Source organism: Semicossyphus pulcher, unplaced genomic scaffold, assembly GCF_022749685.1.
Source record: "Semicossyphus pulcher isolate SPU_LCO1_2020_fin unplaced genomic scaffold, fSemPul1.0.p SCAF_17, whole genome shotgun sequence".
NCBI lineage: Eukaryota > Metazoa > Chordata > Actinopteri > Labriformes > Labridae > Semicossyphus > Semicossyphus pulcher.
This window is the reverse complement of record NW_027211681.1, coordinates 13,221,937-13,241,156: the sequence shown is the minus strand read 5'-3', so window position 1 is coordinate 13,241,156 and position 19,220 is coordinate 13,221,937. Positions and strand designations below refer to the sequence as shown.

At 41.7% G+C, this 19,220-nt stretch overlaps 3 protein-coding genes across 3 annotated transcripts in view; 2 read left to right on the top strand and 1 right to left on the bottom strand.

Moving 5' to 3' along the window:
- The window catches only part of LOC138594921 (inactive rhomboid protein 2-like), a 28,780-nt gene extending 17,066 nt beyond the window's left edge, over nt 1–11,714 (top strand). Inside the window, exons 13-19 of the mRNA XM_069666199.1 lie at nt 964–1,049; nt 1,228–1,291; nt 1,456–1,550; nt 1,670–1,745; nt 1,839–1,939; nt 2,488–2,641; nt 8,397–11,714. Coding sequence (XP_069522300.1) covers nt 964–1,049; nt 1,228–1,291; nt 1,456–1,550; nt 1,670–1,745; nt 1,839–1,939; nt 2,488–2,641; nt 8,397–8,828 — 1,008 coding nt within the window. The 3' untranslated portion in view covers nt 8,829–11,714. The remainder of the gene's footprint in view (nt 1–963; nt 1,050–1,227; nt 1,292–1,455; nt 1,551–1,669; nt 1,746–1,838; nt 1,940–2,487; nt 2,642–8,396) is intronic.
- A 310-nt stretch (nt 11,715–12,024) lies between these two features.
- Nucleotides 12,025–14,025, bottom strand: aanat1 (arylalkylamine N-acetyltransferase 1). The gene is made up of 3 exons (XM_069665945.1): nt 13,878–14,025; nt 13,341–13,495; nt 12,025–12,330 (listed from the first exon to the last, which is right to left on the bottom strand). The coding sequence occupies exons 1-3, from the start codon at nt 14,023–14,025 to the stop codon at nt 12,025–12,027; spliced, it is 609 nt and encodes a 202-aa protein (XP_069522046.1).
- A 2,694-nt stretch (nt 14,026–16,719) lies between these two features.
- ube2o (ubiquitin-conjugating enzyme E2O) overlaps nt 16,720–19,220 on the top strand; it is a 34,278-nt gene continuing 31,777 nt past the window's right edge. Inside the window, exon 1 of the mRNA XM_069666584.1 lies at nt 16,720–17,154. Coding sequence (XP_069522685.1) covers nt 16,720–17,154 — 435 coding nt within the window. The remainder of the gene's footprint in view (nt 17,155–19,220) is intronic.

Here is a 19,220-nt window from a genome sequence, read left to right as displayed (position 1 = left end):
TCCCTGTGTCATGTAAGCCCATAATTGTTATTTAAAAAGCTTTCTGCTTTCTGTGTTTTAAAAATAATCCCCATGACAATGGTTTCGAATTCAGCGACGATGTCATAAGAACTGCACGCAGCCAGCTGTAGCTAAAGAATCCTGTGAAGACTTAACTAAAAGCTGCTGGTGAACCACGGCTGATAGCGGCAAAAAATCTTTGCATGGCAATACTTTGAGTCGGTCAGCTGCTTGGCCCACACGCTCCAGCTGGCCATCAGTGATGGTTTCAAGGCTGTCCCTAACCTAGAGCGCACCGTGGGAGCAGCTAGTCTCATTGTGGCACATTTTCACCACAGCTCCCTATCGATGCAGGCTCTCCACCTGAAGCAGGATCAGATGGCCCTCCCAAAGCACAGCCTTATCCAGTATTGTAAAACCCACTGGAACTCCATTTTTATGAAATGTTTGTACGTCTTGTTGAACAGAGTTGAGCAATCATTGCTGTCCTCTGTGACCGCTCTTTCACCAGCCATAGCAGCACGCGCACACTGGAGCTCTGGGATGAATACTGGAGGGATATGGAAGTAATCACCCCAGAGCTTAAGTCCCTGCAGGTGGCAACACAGTCTTCCTTTTCATTGCTGATTAAGCCACACACCACCAGGTATAAGCAATGGAAAGGGAGATTGTCTCCGCGTTGATATAACTACAAAGCGATACTCCTGCACTCCGATAAACACATTAAGTAAATGTAACGAGCTTTAAATGTAACAAATCACTTTTCTCAATACAAAAATGTTTTTAAGGAGCTCTTGGTAAAATGAAAGGATATTTTGTTGGGTAGATCAATATTTCTTCAAATTCCAAGTCAACATGCCAGAATATGGATTTACATAATGTGCATTGATTTCTATTAAAAAATGTATTCCCTTGTGATGAACACATTTATAGAGTTGAATACTAAAACAATTGTTTATGCAGGAGACTCTGGCCACCTTTATTAAATGGAACAGAGAGGCCGTTGACATCACTAGGTCCTCTGGTTCTGTCTGTCACCAGGATCCCAGGTGAGAATACGGATGTCATTATTGAGCCATATGAGGTGTAGAACTCTAAGAAACTATGCTAATCAAGTGTGCTTACATTAAGGCTTTGCACATGAAATAATATCAACAGTTGCTTGTAATTTTGGATTAAATATTTTCAAATCCTCTCCTCTCCTGCTGTGTTGCATGCTTTGACCAGAGTGTGTGAAGAGCCTGCGTCTGCAGAGCCTCATACGTGGCTCGATGACATCACCCAGTGGCCGGTGAGTGCTACTCATTTTTAGATCCGTTTTCTATATCTGGGTCTACTTGAACATTTTTTATTAACTTTCTGCTGTCTGAGTCTGGAGTCTACAACAGGAAGTAATATAAAAACTAATATTATGAAGTGTCTTTGAGGCGGCTCACTGCTCATCTCTCTCTCCAGGTTTGTACGTATCCCAAAAAGTGGAACCACACAGGGTACAGACACATGGACTGCAACATCAAGGGCCGGCCGTGCTGCATAGGAACAAAGGGCAGGTGAGTTATAACACTGATCTGCTGTCCCGCTTTGTAATCAGGCACTCATCTAAACTACCATTTCACTGCCAGGTCATGTGGAGAAAATTTGAAATGCATTTTGCTTGTCCCTCCTGTAGATGTGAGATCACGACCAGAGAGTATTGCTCTTTCATGCATGGTTACTTCCATGAGGAGGCCACACTCTGCTCACAGGTAGTGTGAGCGCATGGGTTAAAGTGTGTGGGTGCATGTGTCTGTTGGTGTTTAAGTATATATATTCAGAACACATACATCACTCTTACGCAGGTTCACTGTCTGGATGATGTGTGCGGCTTGCTGCCCTTCCTCAACCCTGATGTTCCTGATCAGTTCTACCGTCTGTGGCTCTCTCTCTTCCTCCATGCTGGGTAAGAAGCACTGCAATCATTACCAAGATTTTATCACTTATTATTTAAAACTAATGAATTATTCTTGGTTGTATGTAATTATTTTTTGCTAGTTTTCTATTTATGTTTTAACAACGAATATTACCTTTATCCATAATGAGCTATTTCAGCTGATTCAGCCATCCAAGTATACTGTACGCGTAGCTGCGAGCAGACTGTGTAATATGCTGTGACAGTGTTAAGCCTATTATGCTGAGTCAGTGAGCTGTTTCCATAGTTTGCTGTGAATGATTACAAAGTGTGGTTTCATTATGTCAGCCTCCTTCAGGATTCAAAACTAATGAAATATCTGTAAGTGAGGCCCTGATACTCGTGAGCTGTTCACTCACATGAGCACTAATACTTAGTGTTAATGCACGGCACATGGGAAATCCCTCTACTCGACACTTTGTAAACAAAAAGGCCAGGAAAGCTCAGTGGAAAAAATGCTAATTGACATAATGCAATGGCTTTGCACTGATTTGTCATTTTTCAGTAGTATGTGTGCTTGTGTGTTTGTGTGTGTGTAGGCTGTTGCACTGCCTTGTGTCCGTGGTGTTCCAGATGACCATACTGAGAGACCTGGAGAAGCTGGCAGGTTGGGTCCGCATCTCCATCATTTATATCCTCAGTGGTATCACTGGAAACCTGGCCTCTGCCCTGTTCCTGCCCTACAGAGCCGAGGTGGGTGATCAATGCATGAATACCTGCCGCACAACATCAGCATAGTTGGAGTTGGCTTCACTTGACTTTTAGTGGATAACGGCCAATAACATGGAGCCTCTCTCGCCAAAGGGTCACACTCAGTTAGGGAAGTGTGGGGGTGTTACAAGTGCACCAAGAGCAAATACGAGAAGAAAAAAATACAGAAAACATAATTACAAATGTATTTATTTTAAGTATATCTGTTCTTTTTTTTAAATGTTGCACTTACTCAAAACTATGCACACTTAGCATGAATTGTATGAGGTACTGGCAGTATGCTTGGCACAGTTACGTAAAGTTGAACGTAATAGCTTTTACAAACAAACATCTACGCACTGCCAACACTTTATTTAGTCCTCAAAGCCGCCAAGTTTGTTCCGAAAGTGTAAATAATGAACACAATTCCGATCAAATTTCTGATTGTTTGTCCCACTTGTCCCACTCAGTGGCTCAGCTCGGCTTATCTAAGTTCACTTATTATAGAGGGGTTTTCTCACAATGGGGATTATTAGAGTAGACGTGACTGCCCTCATAAACAGAAGTTTAGCGAGGCAACAGGAAACACCTCATGAAGTTGACCATGAAAGTGCCTAAAGAAGTCCATAACACACAATGAGACTACTTTTCTGTAGCACCGCTGCGGCGCGGCTCATTTTGCGTTGCTGGTTTTAGACTACAGAATATCACAAGCCTCAAATCATCTCTCAAAAAATCAAAACAAATGTTTTATAATTCGTTCAAAGACCACCATTGCTGACATTAGCCAACTTTGACCAAAGCTACTTTATTTTATGAATGCATTCCTCTAAACTTTTAGGCCAACAGAGGGTTTGTTAGGTTGGTAAAAACCAACTCTGGTTCAGTTTTCACGTTAAAATCATGGTTACAAATCATTCTGGACATTGTCACCATTGTTAATCCACTCTGTGGCTTCCTGACGGATGTACTGGTGGAAAGTTAAAGCAATCCTGTCAGTCCACAAGATTAAATGGTTGACTGTCTGGGAGGTTGCTGAGTCAACTGCAGCTAAATACAATCAAAGGTGGTGGTGTCTACGGATGCTTATAAACAGCTTCGACCAGTCATTGTTGTCTTTTCTGTCCTTGAGGGCTAAGTCCCTGTCTTTTTGTCAGTGGTGTTGTAAGTGATTGTGTATGTTATATAGACCTAAATATTTAGATAAAAAATGTAAGTCTGAACCAGAAGAGCTGCTGATATTCAGAATGTACAAATATTTATTCTTCATGATTTTCAAAAGCAACACAAGCCTTAAACTGCAGTATTGCCAACAATGTCCTTTTAGGGGGTGACTCCACAAGTGTAATCTTTTTTAATTCAAAGTGCCATGATTGTAAAAAAAAAAAAAAAAAAAAAAGTTTAACTGTGCAAATAACTCAGTGTGAAAATAGCGCAGTCAGGATTACCTACTTTTTACAGGCACGTCTGTTCTCGTCAGTGTGTCTCTGTAAGCACACTTTCTCCTTCAGCAGATTAGCCTAATGCCATTGTGCCGGTTGACAAAGGCCACTGCTGTGGTGCTTAATTAATGAGATTATTATTTTTTTTCTTATAAACAAAGACAATTGTTGCAAAGACTAAACTTGTCTGTGGCACCTCTGGTCTGTACACGTGTACGAGCATAGAAACTTTCATCAGGGCACAATTGAGTTCCTCTTTCATATGATGAACATTATGTAGTAAAGGAGCTCTTAATTCAGAAACAAAAGTAATCAACATCAAACACACATCATTTATGGTAACATTATTTTGCTTCCTGGCCTTGTATTTATGTCTTGATGTCATCGAGACATCTGTTTTCTGTTCAAAAGCTGACTCTTACTGCTCTCATCTGATATGTGCGTGGTGTGACATGAGGTGGCCCTCAGTATGACGCACCTTGACGTGAAAGCCAGAAATCCCACCATCCAGGTCTGCTTGGCACTGACCAGCTCACAGATTTTCACACACCAGGAATAACCAGAGGAAGCACATGCAAGGCACAACACAGAGCGGTCAAGCCACTTAAGGAGGCGCTTTAAGTGGATAATCCTTTAACTGTTGAGTTAAGGAGACCCTGTGGCCTGAGCATAAGTGACTCAAACAACAGCTGTGACTGGAGTAGTGATTCTGAAATGTGAAAGTACAGCAACTTTAGTTTCAGCTCCTAAAACTCTGCAGAGAGATGAGGAAAAAGTCAACATCTGTTTCGATATAAAAGTCATCATCTCTGTATTTGTGTGGAAGGTGTGGAAATGTGTCTCTAGTAGACACTGATGTGAGGAAAGTTTGACTTAATAAAACAGATAGATAAAGCAGAAATATTTTTTGGATATATTGAGATCAGAATATAAAAGTCTATGTTGGTTTATAGCAAATTATACAGCTGTGTTAAATACTTGATTCTGATTGGTTAATTACAGCGTTCCGAGGTCTGTTATTTCTCCATAACAGACCATTGTTAGGGATGTGGCTCTAATCACACAATTCGGAGGACTACCTGTAATCATATCAACCTGTCAAAAGAAGTCTGTTTTACCCCTTTCCCACCTACATTTATCGTGCAGGTTTTTCAGACCCAGGAAGACCCAACAGGAAGTCAGCCATTTTGTATTTTGTGGTCATTTTTGGCCTATTTCGCCATATTCACTGGTTCGATACTTTGACGAGCTCCTCCTAAGGACTTCATCCGATCATCTTCAAACTTGGTCAGTGTATTGACAAGACATTGAAGATTAAATGTCATTAAAAGCTTAAGTTTTCATCAAGGGGCATGGTCTTGGCTGAGGATCAAAGTTTCATGTTTTTTGGGGGCAAAATGCCCAAAACAGAAAATCATTGTAACTCCCATACACGATGTTCAATCTTATTCATATTTTTCATGCATGATAAGAGTCCCAGCCTAAACACAACTACATGAAAAAATTCCCATAAGGCCCATAATGCCCCCCACAGGAAACAGGAAATGTCATATTTTACGCTACAAGCTCCTCCTTCAAAGCGGTAAAACTTATCAACCTCAAATATTGCTCAGGAAAGCCTTAAGACCTTGAATAAGGCGGCGCGGCTAATACAGCTTTCGCCATGATGCATCGCCATAACATTTATGCTGGTATAACTCGGCTGTACTTCATCATATCTGCACCAAATTTCATGTGCTTGAAGAATCCCGCCCTCAACACATGTACATACAAATTTTATAGTTATAGCTATAGTGCCACCCACTGGTGAGAGCCTGTACCAATCCTGGCCTGATTGATCTACATATTAATTTTTTTCGCTCATACTCACAGCGCCACCTACTGTTAAGAGCCAGTACTAACTCTCATATACAATGTTCAATCGGCTTCAAATTTCACATGTATGATGACTGAACAGATCTACATGTAAAATTGGGTCATGCTGATAGCACCACCTACTGGTGCACAGCCTGCGATTCATGCACCCCATGTGGCTGCATATCACCCCACGGCTGCAGCACACCCCAAAGTGCACATGGGTGCGAGAGTTAGCGGATTTTGTCTTCATTCTGCAATAACAACCTGCCTACTATACATCATCTTTACATATTCTGCTGTTTTTTTCATTCTGCACTCAATTGTAGACAGTGCTGTCTGAATATATCACTCAAGTAAATTATGTTCTCATGATCTCACTGCCTGATTCCTTTACTTTATTCTGGTTTCGGTGCCAAAATCATTGTTTCTGCCTTACTTTATTTAAAATGATGAACTGCAGCTTTTAACTGTAAAAAATAAAAGAGTAGTTGTAACGGACTACAGGTAGATTTGGTTGAGATCAGGGCACTGGTTTAGCTCGGTGGGTAGAGCAGGCGCCACATATACAGAGGCTACAGTCCTCGGCCCTTTGCTGCCTGTCATCCCCGTCTCTCTTCTCCCAATGTTTCCTGTCTCTCTTCAGCTGTCCTATTTATAAAAAGCCAAAAAATAATTTAAAAAAAGATTTGGTTGAGATCAAAGCCAGACAGCTAGTTGATGATGATGCCATGATATATTAGGTTCAGTCTAGTGTGCACATAGGAAGCATGAAAGATTTGAACAGATAAAATACTGCACAGATTTAAATATAGACCCAGCCTTGTGACTGTCAGTGTTTAGGTTTAGTTTTTTCTAATGAGATGTTTAATTCTGTGCTTAAACTGTGGAAGGGTCACCTGAGAGTTCAGTTGGAGATTATACATGTGTTACTTTCCCAGAGTAATAAGGATGAGGAGGATAGTCAGCCTGTTTGGGAACATGTGAGCTGGCAAGAAGCAATGTCGCTCTTGCTGAAGCTGAAGTACAACCTGTTGTAGGTGAGCGTTCTGCCGCTCAGTATAAGGAAATACTCAGGAATAACATTTACTTCAATAAAAGTACAAATGCTGTAATGGCAACAGTAACATCCTGCTGCTGTATGTTTACATTTGTTCAACAATCCATTATAACGATGTGTGTTGTGCTCCATAGTAAGTGCTGCGAAACACAAATATAAATACATTACAACGCACCTTCCACCTAAACCAATAGTAAGTGACCACACCGCGTGTCAGGAACGTGTCGGCCTACGTGTCTGGAGCGTGTGGGTGGAGTGCTGTGCCATGCTGCTTTTCTGTTTGTGAGAGTTTAATGTCTTCCCAGATTAGCCATCTGCCTCTGACCAGGCCAAGCCTCCAAACTCAGTCCTGACGTCACTGTAATCTGCCGACCTTTACTGCCTGACCCAGCGCTCATATTGTACTTCTTCACAGGGCGAAATCTAAACCTTCATCTGTATAACATCTTTTTCAGCACAGAACCATCAGGACATACTGACTTAAATCATTACTTCATACCCTCTTGTAGTTTTCAGGTTAAAGTCCAACTTTTAACAATTAACAAACAATTTAACAACTGAATAACAGTTCTTGTGTGTTACTGCACATTTGCTCTGTAAATCACTTTTTTTGTTTTGTTTTGCATGACTTCGGCAGAATACCAAGAGGTCTATGTAAATGGAAACCTTAATTCAATTCAGCCAATCAGATCCTACTTAAAGCAGTAACCTCCAGCACACTGTTGACAGCACTGTGCAGGCTACACACCTTACTTAAACAGCAAGATCAGTCTGACTTTGGACCAGTTAGATGCCTGTATTCTACTCACCCTTCAGTAACCCCAACAACACACCGTGTTCATGACATGTAGGCTACAGCGTAACTTTGTTTACCTTGTCTCTGGCTCTTAAAGGTGTCACAGCACGTCTCTGGCAGCCTGCCATCAGCCTGCCATCAGCCTGCGCTCAGTTAAACACAGACACCGTCCATCCGGACAGAGAAACAGCATTTTTCCTAGAGGACATTTTACGTCTTTTATATAATAAGGAAATACACAACATTTTAACAACACATTGATGCTACTTTTTACTGTGAAAGGAGTTGGTACTCACTGTTCAGAATACAAATTGCTTTTATTCAAAGCAAATAAACAGCAATGCTGCCAACCAACTAAATCTCTGTGTCAACAATAAGCAGGATGTATGCATTTTATCTCGTATGTGTCATGTAAAAGGATGGAGATCAGCAATCAATATACGTCATGCATATGTCTATTGCTCAGTCATACGTAGATCGTAGGTAAATGCAGAGTGGGGGATGTTTTCTATGTAAGTCAGAGTGATCCACCTTGAAGTCTTTGTAAAGTTGGTTTTAATTTGAATTACTTGACGCTCTGTAACCCGTCTTGTTCTCTCCCTCCAGGTGGGTCCCGCAGGGTCTCAGTTTGGACTCCTTGCCTGCCTGTTCGTCGAGCTGTTTCAAGGCTGGCAGATTTTGGAGAAGCCCTGGAAGGCCTTCCTCAAACTGCTGGGCATCGTCTTCTTCCTCTTCCTGTGCGGCCTCCTGCCATGGATCGACAACATCGCTCACATCTTCGGTTTCCTCAGCGGCATGCTGCTCTCCTTCGCCTTCCTGCCCTACGTCACCTTCGGGACGTTTGACAAGTACCGGAAACGTATCCTAATCGCTGTCTCCATGTTGGCCTACATCGGGCTCTGCTCCTCCCTGATAGTTTGGTTTTATTTTTACCCCATTAACTGGCACTGGCTGGAGCATCTCACCTGCCTGCCCATGACGAGCAAGTTCTGTGAAAAGTATGACATAGATCACGACATTAACGATGTTGTGCACTAGACTTCCAGACAATGACCAGGTGAGCTGTTTCCAGGTGGCCTTTTAAAAACAATCACATTTTTATCGCTCACCCATCAAAGGTCCTCATGAAGCCTTCAGCCACCTCTCCTCATCCTGCTGACTCTCTTACTCCCTTCAAAGTTAAATCAACCTTTTTGACCCTCAGTCAAGTCTGGCACCACCTAGCATGCTAATTTGCTAATGGGCTAGCAGATCCTCAGAATCAGAGGACCGGAAAAGAAACTCAGGAAGTCTGAACTGCTGAGAGGATGGTGGACCTGAAGGAAGAGATCTACAGGGCCAGACACTGTCTGGTTCCTTTTAGATCAAGAAAAGTCAACCAAAAGACAACGGAGGGGGCTCTGGCATCTATGGCCAAACAATCACTTTTCCCTTTAACTCTATGGATGACAAACAGCTGAGATGAAAAGAGAGACTGATGCCAAAGCCGGCCATCGACACTACAAACACTGTCATTCAATTCTGCTTCTTCCTTATAACTGGTGAACTCTGTCACAGTTAAAAGCTGTTTTTTTTTTTATCTCTACTCTTTTGTATGTATGAACTCAGCATGTCAATATTTTTTGGACCAGTGAAATGTTATGTTAAAGGAAACCATTTGTTCAAACTGTTAACTGTGCAGCTGGAACATTTAAGTGATCAACTAAGGCAAGATTTCTATCTGAAACCACACGTTGCCTTAAACCAAATATGCCATGTAACAAAGATGCCTCATTTTACTTTTGCGTGATGCTTGTGATCAACGTGCTAAATCCTGATGAACACATTACAGACCGTCTCCTACCAAAGCAACTACCCATGCTGCTTTTATTTACATGTTGCTTTTCTCAATCACTTACCTGTAGTCAGTTATCTGTATTTCACTGCCGCAAGAAAAAGTTTCCAGTTAAGCTGGACTTATAATGTCTCTGTCCGATAACACAGCGGTGCCTAAACCAATTGATAGATTTACTCTGGAAAAAAACATGAACATAATATTTATTCAAGGAGTATTAATCTGATCAGGCGTTTGTGTTTGAACAAAGCAACTTTTGTACTGTATTTTTTTTTTGACCCAGTGAAATCAAAAAGAATCACAAGGCGTCCTTTGTGTTTCACCTGAGCCTTATTGTGTAAAGAAGCTTTGTTTTGATGATTTTCACTTGTTAATACTCTTTGTGACAAAACAAGGCAAGCAGTCCTGATGTTTCTGACCTAGGATTTCCCTCATCGTTCACATTCAGACTGAACCTGGACATATATCTGGATATAACTCCAATAACATTATAAATTCAGAGGTCCAAACATGTGAAAGTGAAACGGTTCTCTCTCAGGTTTGGATCTGGTTGTTGTTGTTTTGTTGCCTGTGTCGACTCACAGCTGTTAGGAAAGCCACAATAATGCCTGCTGTTTGGAGGATTATGGGAGTTAAGTGAGTTATGAGATTATGGGAGTTTGTCTGAGGGGCTGACTCGCAGATCCTCAGGTGTTTTTGAGAACAGGAGTTCATGCAGAAGGGGTTATGTATTGGGAAATATCTTCATCCGTTTTAATTTCACTGAATTATTGTAAAAGTCATCTGATTCAAGACATAAGATTGTGTCCATATACAAAACCATGCAGCTTTGACACGTGAGCATCTTCGAGTTTGATTTGAACCACACTAACACACATCTTCTATCAGGACTGTGAGCCGTTTGCACTGGGACCAAAATGATTTCACCCTTTTCTATTAACTGGAATAAAAAAGGGAAAGTTTTGAATGAATTTCAGGTCGTGGTAAAGGTACTGTGCTGTTTGGTTTCAGTTTTATATGTGAATATGTTTGTGTTCAAGCAGCATTTCAAAATAAAAGCCATTCTAATAATAATAAGAGTATTGTGTGTCAGCGAGAAGTTTAATGCCACGCTGGTTCAATGCTGTTTTCATGTCTGGCATTACAACGTGTTCTTTCTGTCATCGTCTTCTCTGCATTTTCTTCACCTTTGCCATCACACCAGTGAATTCTCCGGCCCTCCAAACTAACCTAAACCTTAAAATGTGATTATTTTACATAATATATTTTAATCTTCGAACATTTGGCAGTTTGAACTTTGATGACAAACTGAATCTGCTGATGATCGTGTGATGTAATGAAAAGCTCCAAAACACCAACTAAATTAACCTCACAAGAGTTGTTAAAATGACATCTCATAGAGTTTAAATAAAAAGACTTAAAAGTAGACACGCTTGAAAATAAACTTTTATTATTTTAACAGCAAAACATTGTTGAATAAAAAAACAACAAGAAAAACATTTGTCTTGATTCAAGACTTTAGGAGGCAGAGGTGGTGAAACGTCTACGAGGGAGAGAAAAGACTATCAAGGAAAGATTCTGAAAGAAGAATGATCTAAACATATTTGTGATTTTCTGTATCTGTGATTTTAGGTTATAATTTGCTCTTGTAAAGTACATCTCATACTGCACACACCTCAGACTTTCAGCATGTTGACCATGCTGCTGCAGTCTGTGACAGACTTAATATACACAACAACAGTTGATTGACTTCTTATCTGGTGTTCGATTGCTGATCTCCATCCTTTTGTCATTGTATTCCACATAGTCCTTAAACGTTAACTGTTCACTTTGACATTTTACTGTTGAGTTGTATCAGTGTAACAGTTACACAAACAATCATCTGATGCTTTTGTGAAAAACTACTTTATACAAAACCACGTAGGACAGACGACATAAATATTGGATAGATGCTGGTGTCAGTTTGGTTAAATAGAAGATAAAAAAGGTGGCAAAGAAAGAAACAAAGCAGCTGAGTTCTATTGAATGTCATAATACATTTTTCAAAATAAAAGTACAATGTTTACATACAACAACGTTTGAATAAACATTCTTCCGGGACTCTGCTCTAATGATTTCATGCTTTGCTCAGACTAAACTACAGATCACCATGTTTGTAGTTTCTGACAATCTTTCCAAACAGCTGTTTGCAGCTGCATGGCAGCTCTTTGTCTCCGGCTCTCTGCAGACTCAGTCACACCTGTCTACTGGACAAGTCTCTCACAGTGACGATCACACAAACGGAGCTGTCTCTCGCCTCAGACAGAGCTGCTCTGACGCCTCCTCGCTCTGCTTCATTAGAGAGAGGGGGTCTTATCATCACTGACAGTCAGGGAGGTTCCACATAGAGTCCCTCTGTCCTCAACATCCACTGTTTCGGCGCATGAAGGCGTGGCCCCTGACAGGGTACAACATTTCAATGAAGGTGAGGGGCCCCACCGTGATGTCACTGGGGCCCTGCACCTTGAAGCCTGACTTCTGGTAGAAGGGAACCAGGAAGTCTTCGCACATAAGCACAGCGCGGCGGACGTAGGGGAGGCAGCGCAGGTACTGCAGGTAACGCCACATCAGGATGGAGCCTTTGCCCTGCTGGCGGAAGGTCCGGTGCACGGCCAGGACGTGGATGTGGACGGTGGTGCCGTGGGGCTTATGGAAAGTCAGAGCATCCTGGACAAGACAGAGGGAGGGAGAGGTTAGTGATTGTATGGAAACATGTTGGGCTTCACTCACAAGTTTGATTTATAAATACGTGACACTAGAAGGACAAATGGTTAAAAAAAAAACTCCATGTTAAGTCCAGTTTTTCTTGCTGCTGTTTGGTAGATGGAGGGTATTAAAGTCTTATATTGTGACAGTGTACATTTTGAATTAAGATCTATTATTCCTCTTATAAACAGAAAAACCCTCCCACAATGAATTCAGCCCACTCAAGGTGTTGCCACAACATTTTATATACAGTATGGCTAAAATGTGAAACAGCATAATACCCCCTCTTTAAGCTCTGATTCATCACTGCTTGTGTGGCATTTACATGTTTGTGCTGGCCACAGAAACAGGCTTAACTGAACCTTTGACCTCTGCGTCTTCTGCCTCATTAATGGTGAAAGTGTATCTGTGCACACTTTCATGCTCATTAAAATAACAGAGTTTTTAATCTATTTCTTCGATTGAAACACTTTTTTTCTAATGTTTATTCTTTACTACACGTACAAACAACAGTGTGTGCTTCAATGCATTTCACTGCACACAATAAGACTTTAGCGTCTGCACTTGGAAACTTCAGTTTTACTGCAGCAAAAGATGCCCAGAAATAGCAATCCATTAAAAACCTACTTTTCTATGACTATTAGTGTTGTAACTTACTGACAAGATCAAAATCCTTTTCCTGATGTCGTTTTTACTGAATCTCTTGCACCTAACCTGAACTGAACCCACAAGACTGAACAACAGTTTTCTCTTAGCTTTCCTCAATTAGTCTTCATCTTATGTTTGAACACGAGGCTGAAGCTCACTCACACAAACCTGAAGATTTCCAGTAAGATTGAGGTGAATCTGTGTTACATGTTTAATGCCTCTAAATCTTCTCTGTTAATCTTTTTTGAACCTCTTTACACATTTTCCCTGCCAGTCAGCCTGCTCAGGTAAATCACGTACAGGTGCCTTGCGCTCTGTCTCACCATGTTAAGCCTCTCCTGGTCCCACAGTGAGCCGATGATGAAAGCCACCAGACGTCCCTCCTCGAACCAGCCAAGAGACAGCTCAGGGCACAGAGTGAGGAAGTGACGCACCTCGTCCAGGTGGAGAGGACATTCCCCGGACACTGAGATGAAGGCTGTGAAGAGGAGGAGAAGGAGGGAGAGGGGAAACAGTGTTATCATGATATCTGAATAACATGGTACTGAAAGTTAAAGGCACCTAAACTTATATCTCCTGGATGCTTTAATAAATAAATAAAATCATAGTAAGTAAATTAATAGGTAAGCTAATTGGATCATATAAGCTAACTAGTTTCTGTAAGTTAAATCTGTGATAATAGTGAGGGCTATTTTTCCAACAGGGATATTTAAAGTAAGTGTTAGTTCAGAGTGGATATTGTCAAGTCAGTATGTGAATGAAAACTGAGGCTAAAGGTGTTTGAGTCTGAATCAAATCTCTCAAGTTATTAAGACAGCTATATTAAGTGTTTTTACTTCCGTATGAGTAAAACTGCTTACCTTCTCTCTCGATCTCGAACACACTGATGGCATCCTCCGGGCTTAGGGACCGGAACTCGCTGGCCGGCAGCGTGTGGCGGCGGCCCTGTGGCACCGGCGAGCGCATGTGGAGCGGCCTCATGAACGGAAGTGCGCTCACCACTGACATCGTCTTAGTTGTTTTTTTTTTAAGTAATGGGGAAAAAAGCTGAATTGAAACTGCTCTCTCCTTTAACACGAGTTTCTCCTCGACTCGATCCGTGTGTAACAGGACTGCGCGTAAAGACTGAGCAGAGCGTGGCGCGCGGTCAGTATTTATACCCTCGGCGCGCAGGGGAGGCTGGTTCTAATCCTGAAGGGAGTTGCATGACCAAACCCTTCAATCCCCGTGAGTAAATTGAACAATAAACATATTTACTCGGGGTCAGGCGGGCTATACTGGTCATACCATCGTCAGGCGGGCAGCAGATTTGGATGTGACTGATCATGTGCTCTCACCAAAACATTACCGAAATGTTATTTTGCGTCATTTCAGCCATAACTTCCAGTAAAGTGTCTCGCGGGGTTTATAGGTTGAACCATAGTCTCGCAGGTATTCAGCCACAGTTGGAGCTGTAATTGTTTAAACATTTATGTCAGTGTCGATGAATTCTGAGTAGAGTGAGTGGACTCTGCTGCTGTTGCCTAACTGGGCCATCTTAAGGACTCGACTTATCACTCTTCATGTGATTTCTCTGAGCGAGATTTTCCATTGTCCCTTTAAGTCGAGTTCACGGTCTTTCCACGCGTTATTTTCCAGATCTGTAAGAGGATTACAGGATATGGAGGGGTTTGTTTGTCACCTCTTCAGTCTTAAATAAGTTATGTTAGGAATTTCAAGTAGCTATTTTAGATGTTTGGACAGCTGTTGTCCTCTTCGTCAGAACTTTAACAAACTTCCCCACGGATGATAACTTTTAAATCAGAAATAACTGTAGAATCAAATGATTGACCGCATCATAAAATGTCATTTGTGTTTAGGAGGCAGCTGAGTGATCTGATCCACACAGACTGACACCAGGAGCGGGTGAACTGCTCTGAGTGGTCACAAGGTTAAAATAATCTCCATCTCCTGATAAACACTGAGCTTAAATTACAATAAGCTTTCCTGGTATGCCCCTTACACCTTTCCAATGGAGAAGAGAAGAGGTTTGCAATATTCTTGGAATGGAGGTTTCATCAGTGAAAGAATAAACAGTGTTTTGGTGGCGCTTGGTTAAATAATAAGGGGTTATCCATAATGAACAGACAAAAACCACAAGCTCAAATAACTCTTGGCTAAAACTGTTTGTCAGCAAATGTTATAACATTATGAAATAAACAAGGATATAATGTCACCTTTCCTGATTCTTCAAGAAGAATAGATTTTGGGGGAATCGATTTTACCTTTAATTTATTTTTAAAAAATCAAAAATCAAATAAAATATTTTGATAATTAAAAAGCAAATAATATTAAGAGAAATTAAAAAAGACGTTCATGTGAATGAGATCCATATAGAACTAATGTCACATTCATGATGTCGTTTTATCACAATAACAACCGAGTACCCTGTTTTATTGAACATAGATTCCTGATTATTTGTCCAACACGGACTCGAGTTGGTCTCATGAGCCTTACTGGTTGTGGTTCACACTGCCGCTCAGCGGCGAGAGGGGGTACTGCGTGATGACGCTCCCACCAGGAGGAGCATGTGTATATTAGAGGCCGGCGTGTTATCAGACAGTTTTCGTCACTTTGATATCTTTTGTAATGTTGAATGACACATTTTTAAATGTTAATGGGTTTAACGTAGGCCTTTTCTGCAGGTCTACACATGTTTCCACATGTTAGATTATGATATTTACTCTATATTAAGTGATTTCATGGACACAAATTAAGCTGAATCTAGGGCAGAAGATTAGAAATGTATTTTTGTCCAGTACTACGTTTAGGCCCAATTAATGTCTGTATAATGATCTCAACATGTTCAATTTGGCCAGTTAGGTGCTCTATTTTTCAAGATGCAAATAACAATCCAGTGGGTGGAGGTAAAGTTGGTAAATCTCTTGGGAAAAGCTTCTGGAGTTACAGTGTGTCTATGCATTTAAAGTAGCCTTAGTATTACTTACTTACAGTCAACCACTGCCATCCCTCCAGCTCTGACAACCTCCAACCCCCCCCCCTGCTATGTACATTGGTTTAAAATATTGGTAATCAGTGTCCTTGATTAGTAATTATCTGTATCAGCCCTAAAAAACATATTAGTTGATCCCTAACTTGAACCAATGCAGTGTGTATTTTATGACATTCCCTTATCGATTTGCCTGTTCAGAGCCCCACAGCAATTACTGTTAATTTCCATTTTTTTTTAACTGTCAATAAAGAAACTGTGAATGCTATAAATTAATACAAAATATATATTTAAGCCTTTATTCGTTTCATAGAATTAGTATTTGGATGTCATAAACCCTAAACGTCTTAGAATTTAGTATTTTGGTATAATAGACCTTTAAAACGCTTACCATTTGTATTTTGGTGTAATAAACCTTTACAATTTTTAGTTGTATGACAAAAAGTGGTATTTCAGTAGAACACTGCCTTAGTAGCTGTTTTCCATTCGTCCAATAGGTGGCACTGTCGCGAAAACACAAGGGTCCTTGATATGCGGTCCCAGAACTGCGGTCCTGAAACTGCAGCCTACGGCTCTGCAGACACGCACACTGCGCTAGTTACGCAGCTCTCCGTAGCGACGTAACACGTGCACCTCGCTGCTTCCAGGATACAGTTTTTTTTCATTCCACAGTCATCCTCGCGCTCTAGCATCACTCCCTGACAACAGCAGCGATGGCGGAGCCCGTAGCATCGGATGCAGCGGCCACAACGGACGCAGCGGAAGCAGCAGCATCCCCGACCCCGGGCCTCTCTCCTGCAGCCAGCCCGGGCTCGGAGGCTCCATCCATGGCTCTGTCTCCCACGGCGGACGGCTCCCAAAGGCTGCTCTTCTCCCACGACCTGGTCTCCGGGCGGTACCGCGGCTCAGTCCGGTTTGGCCTCGTACGGATGATACACGGCGAGGAGGATTTCAACTCAGACTCGGACCTCGACGATGGCGGAGGGAGAGGCGGTGGCGGTGGTGGCGGAGGCGGTGGAGGAGGACGAGTCCCTGGTGGTTCGGACACTGAAAGCGCTGTGGACACCCCGAGTCGGCCTCTCGGTAGGGGATTTGTCCGCGTCCAGTGGTACCCTGAAGGAGGAAAGCAGGACATCAGGGAGACAAAGGTACCACATACCGGCCAAACTGTGAACTGTTTACACTGACCCTTAGCTGTCCCCGAAGCCTGGCATGATGTCTGTTTTGGTTCTTACTGACCCATGTGTTTTTAGAAGAGATAAGACGACTTGCTAGCCAGTCAGGGATCAGGTTCATCTAATCCATCTGCCTAAAACGCACAGCCTCGCTGGCTAACTGGCTAGCAGTCAGGCACACATGCTAGTTAGCGGTTTAGCTCATAGCCTCATGTCAATCAGCTGGTGTTGGCAGGCTAAACACAGTTGTTTCACCTGACTGCGTCCATGTACCCGCTAACACATCAAATGTACACACTGACTGGGCAGACAGCAGTGTCCTGTATGTAGATAGAGGTTTTGGCAGGTGCAGGTCCCTGCTAGGAACCGTACACACATTGATTAGCGTTTTCTCTTCCTCAGCTGGGTGTGACTTGGCCTGGGACCAGGCATAAATAAAGCATTGTTGTTATAGAACAACAATCATATTTACGTATTGTCTCATCTCACATAAATCTTTACAATATTTCAAACCAGTGTGACCTGTGACAGTAGCACAGACATCTAACTAATATAGAGACGCCTCGATCAGATTCAGTGTTGTCAATTTAATTGCTTTAATTGAGGTCTATAGTTTTGCTACTGATCAGAGTTATCCACGTTTGAGCTAAAACTATTGGTCCATTATTTGATCAGCTGAAAATTAATTTCCAGCTACTTTGATATTTGATTAATTTGTGTTTTGGTTTTTGGGGGGTTTTTTTTAGCTAAAATGACAAACATTTATGGTCCCGTCTTATAACAATGTCTGTTTGTGCCCACATATTTGGCCAATAAAACAGATTCTGATCCTGATATTTGGTTCAAAAGCTCTCCCCCCACTCCTCATGCTGCACTCAATCACAGTTGTGTTGCTCTTTTTTTCTAGAGCTATGACTAATTGTCTTCATTGATCAGCCTGTCTGTTATTGTCAGGATCAATCGACTGACCACAGTTTTAGCTCTGATATCTGTGTTTTTGCCTAGGCAGTAACCTGGAAATAAATAGTTAATCTGAAATTGTATAATAAGTGAAGTAAGTAACCTTCCTCTTGGATTAGTCCTCAGATTTAGCTCTTCATTTTGGTCACAATGACATTGTTTTGAAAACCCACGACTGGTAACTTTTGTTTCATTAATTGTCGTGAATGAATGCTGTCAGCTGGTAAAGACTTAAGGACACAGACACATTCAGGTGTAGCCTACATCTTTTGTCTTTTGACGTTTCATTGAAGACCAAATAACAAAGAAATTTTGATTTTTTTTCATTGTACAACCAAATAATAACTGAAATATACTTAAGTATACAAATGGGAAATATGATGTGGTGTATATTCTTCAGGGCTGTTCTAGATTCTCCCCGGGCTTTGTGGATGACAGGGTGACCGGGTTTATAATGGAGGACTGGTCTGGAAAAGCCTGTTTTAGAGACACGGCATGAGAGCAGTCCAGGAGAAGACCTATTTTAGGGCTCTCTATTTCCTGCTTTGTGTTTTGGGCTAAATGAGTAAACTTCTGGTCTGAGTGTCATTCAACCTCTGCCACAACAAAGGCTCCGGCGAACAATGACACTGATGTTTACACACCGCATGGACTGTTACTGCTGTGTCATTACTTGTCAGTGTCCCCAAAAGATCTAGAGTTTGCTCGTGTGCACAGATAGGGGTTGTGTTCTGTAGTATTGCTGTTTTGGTTTAAGTTTTTATGTGTATGAGAACAACAATGTGTAAGCGTACAACAACTAGTTTGCTCATCAGTGTGCTCCACATGCTCCGGCTCCACAGGCTCCGTCTTAGTTGCATATATATCCTGAGAGCATGGCGAAGGTTCTGATCAATAATTCATGATGACTTCCTGCAGTGTGCAAAGTTGCAGATCTTCAAGACCATATTTCCACAAAATTTTGAGTTATATTTATTCTGCAGGCAGCACCAAACTAAAGGTGTTTTTTCTCTCAGGAGCAATCAGCAGAGCCAAAACTCATTTTAAAAGTGGGGTTTCTCCTGAGGTTAATAAAAGCA

What these genes read in the sequence shown, in the direction of transcription:
- aanat1 (XM_069665945.1), bottom strand. Translation starts at nt 14,025, where the DNA reads ATGTCAGTGGTGAGCGCACTTCCGTTCATGAGGCCGCTCCACATGCGC. An exon ending in GTTCGAGATCGAGAGAGAAG is followed by an intron (nt 13,496 to 13,877) that starts GTAAGCAGTTTT and finishes TCCTCTTCACAG; the next exon opens with CCTTCATCTCAGTGTCCGGG. An exon ending in ACCAGGAGAGGCTTAACATG is followed by an intron (nt 12,331 to 13,340) that starts GTGAGACAGAGC and finishes TGTCTTGTCCAG; the next exon opens with GATGCTCTGACTTTCCATAA.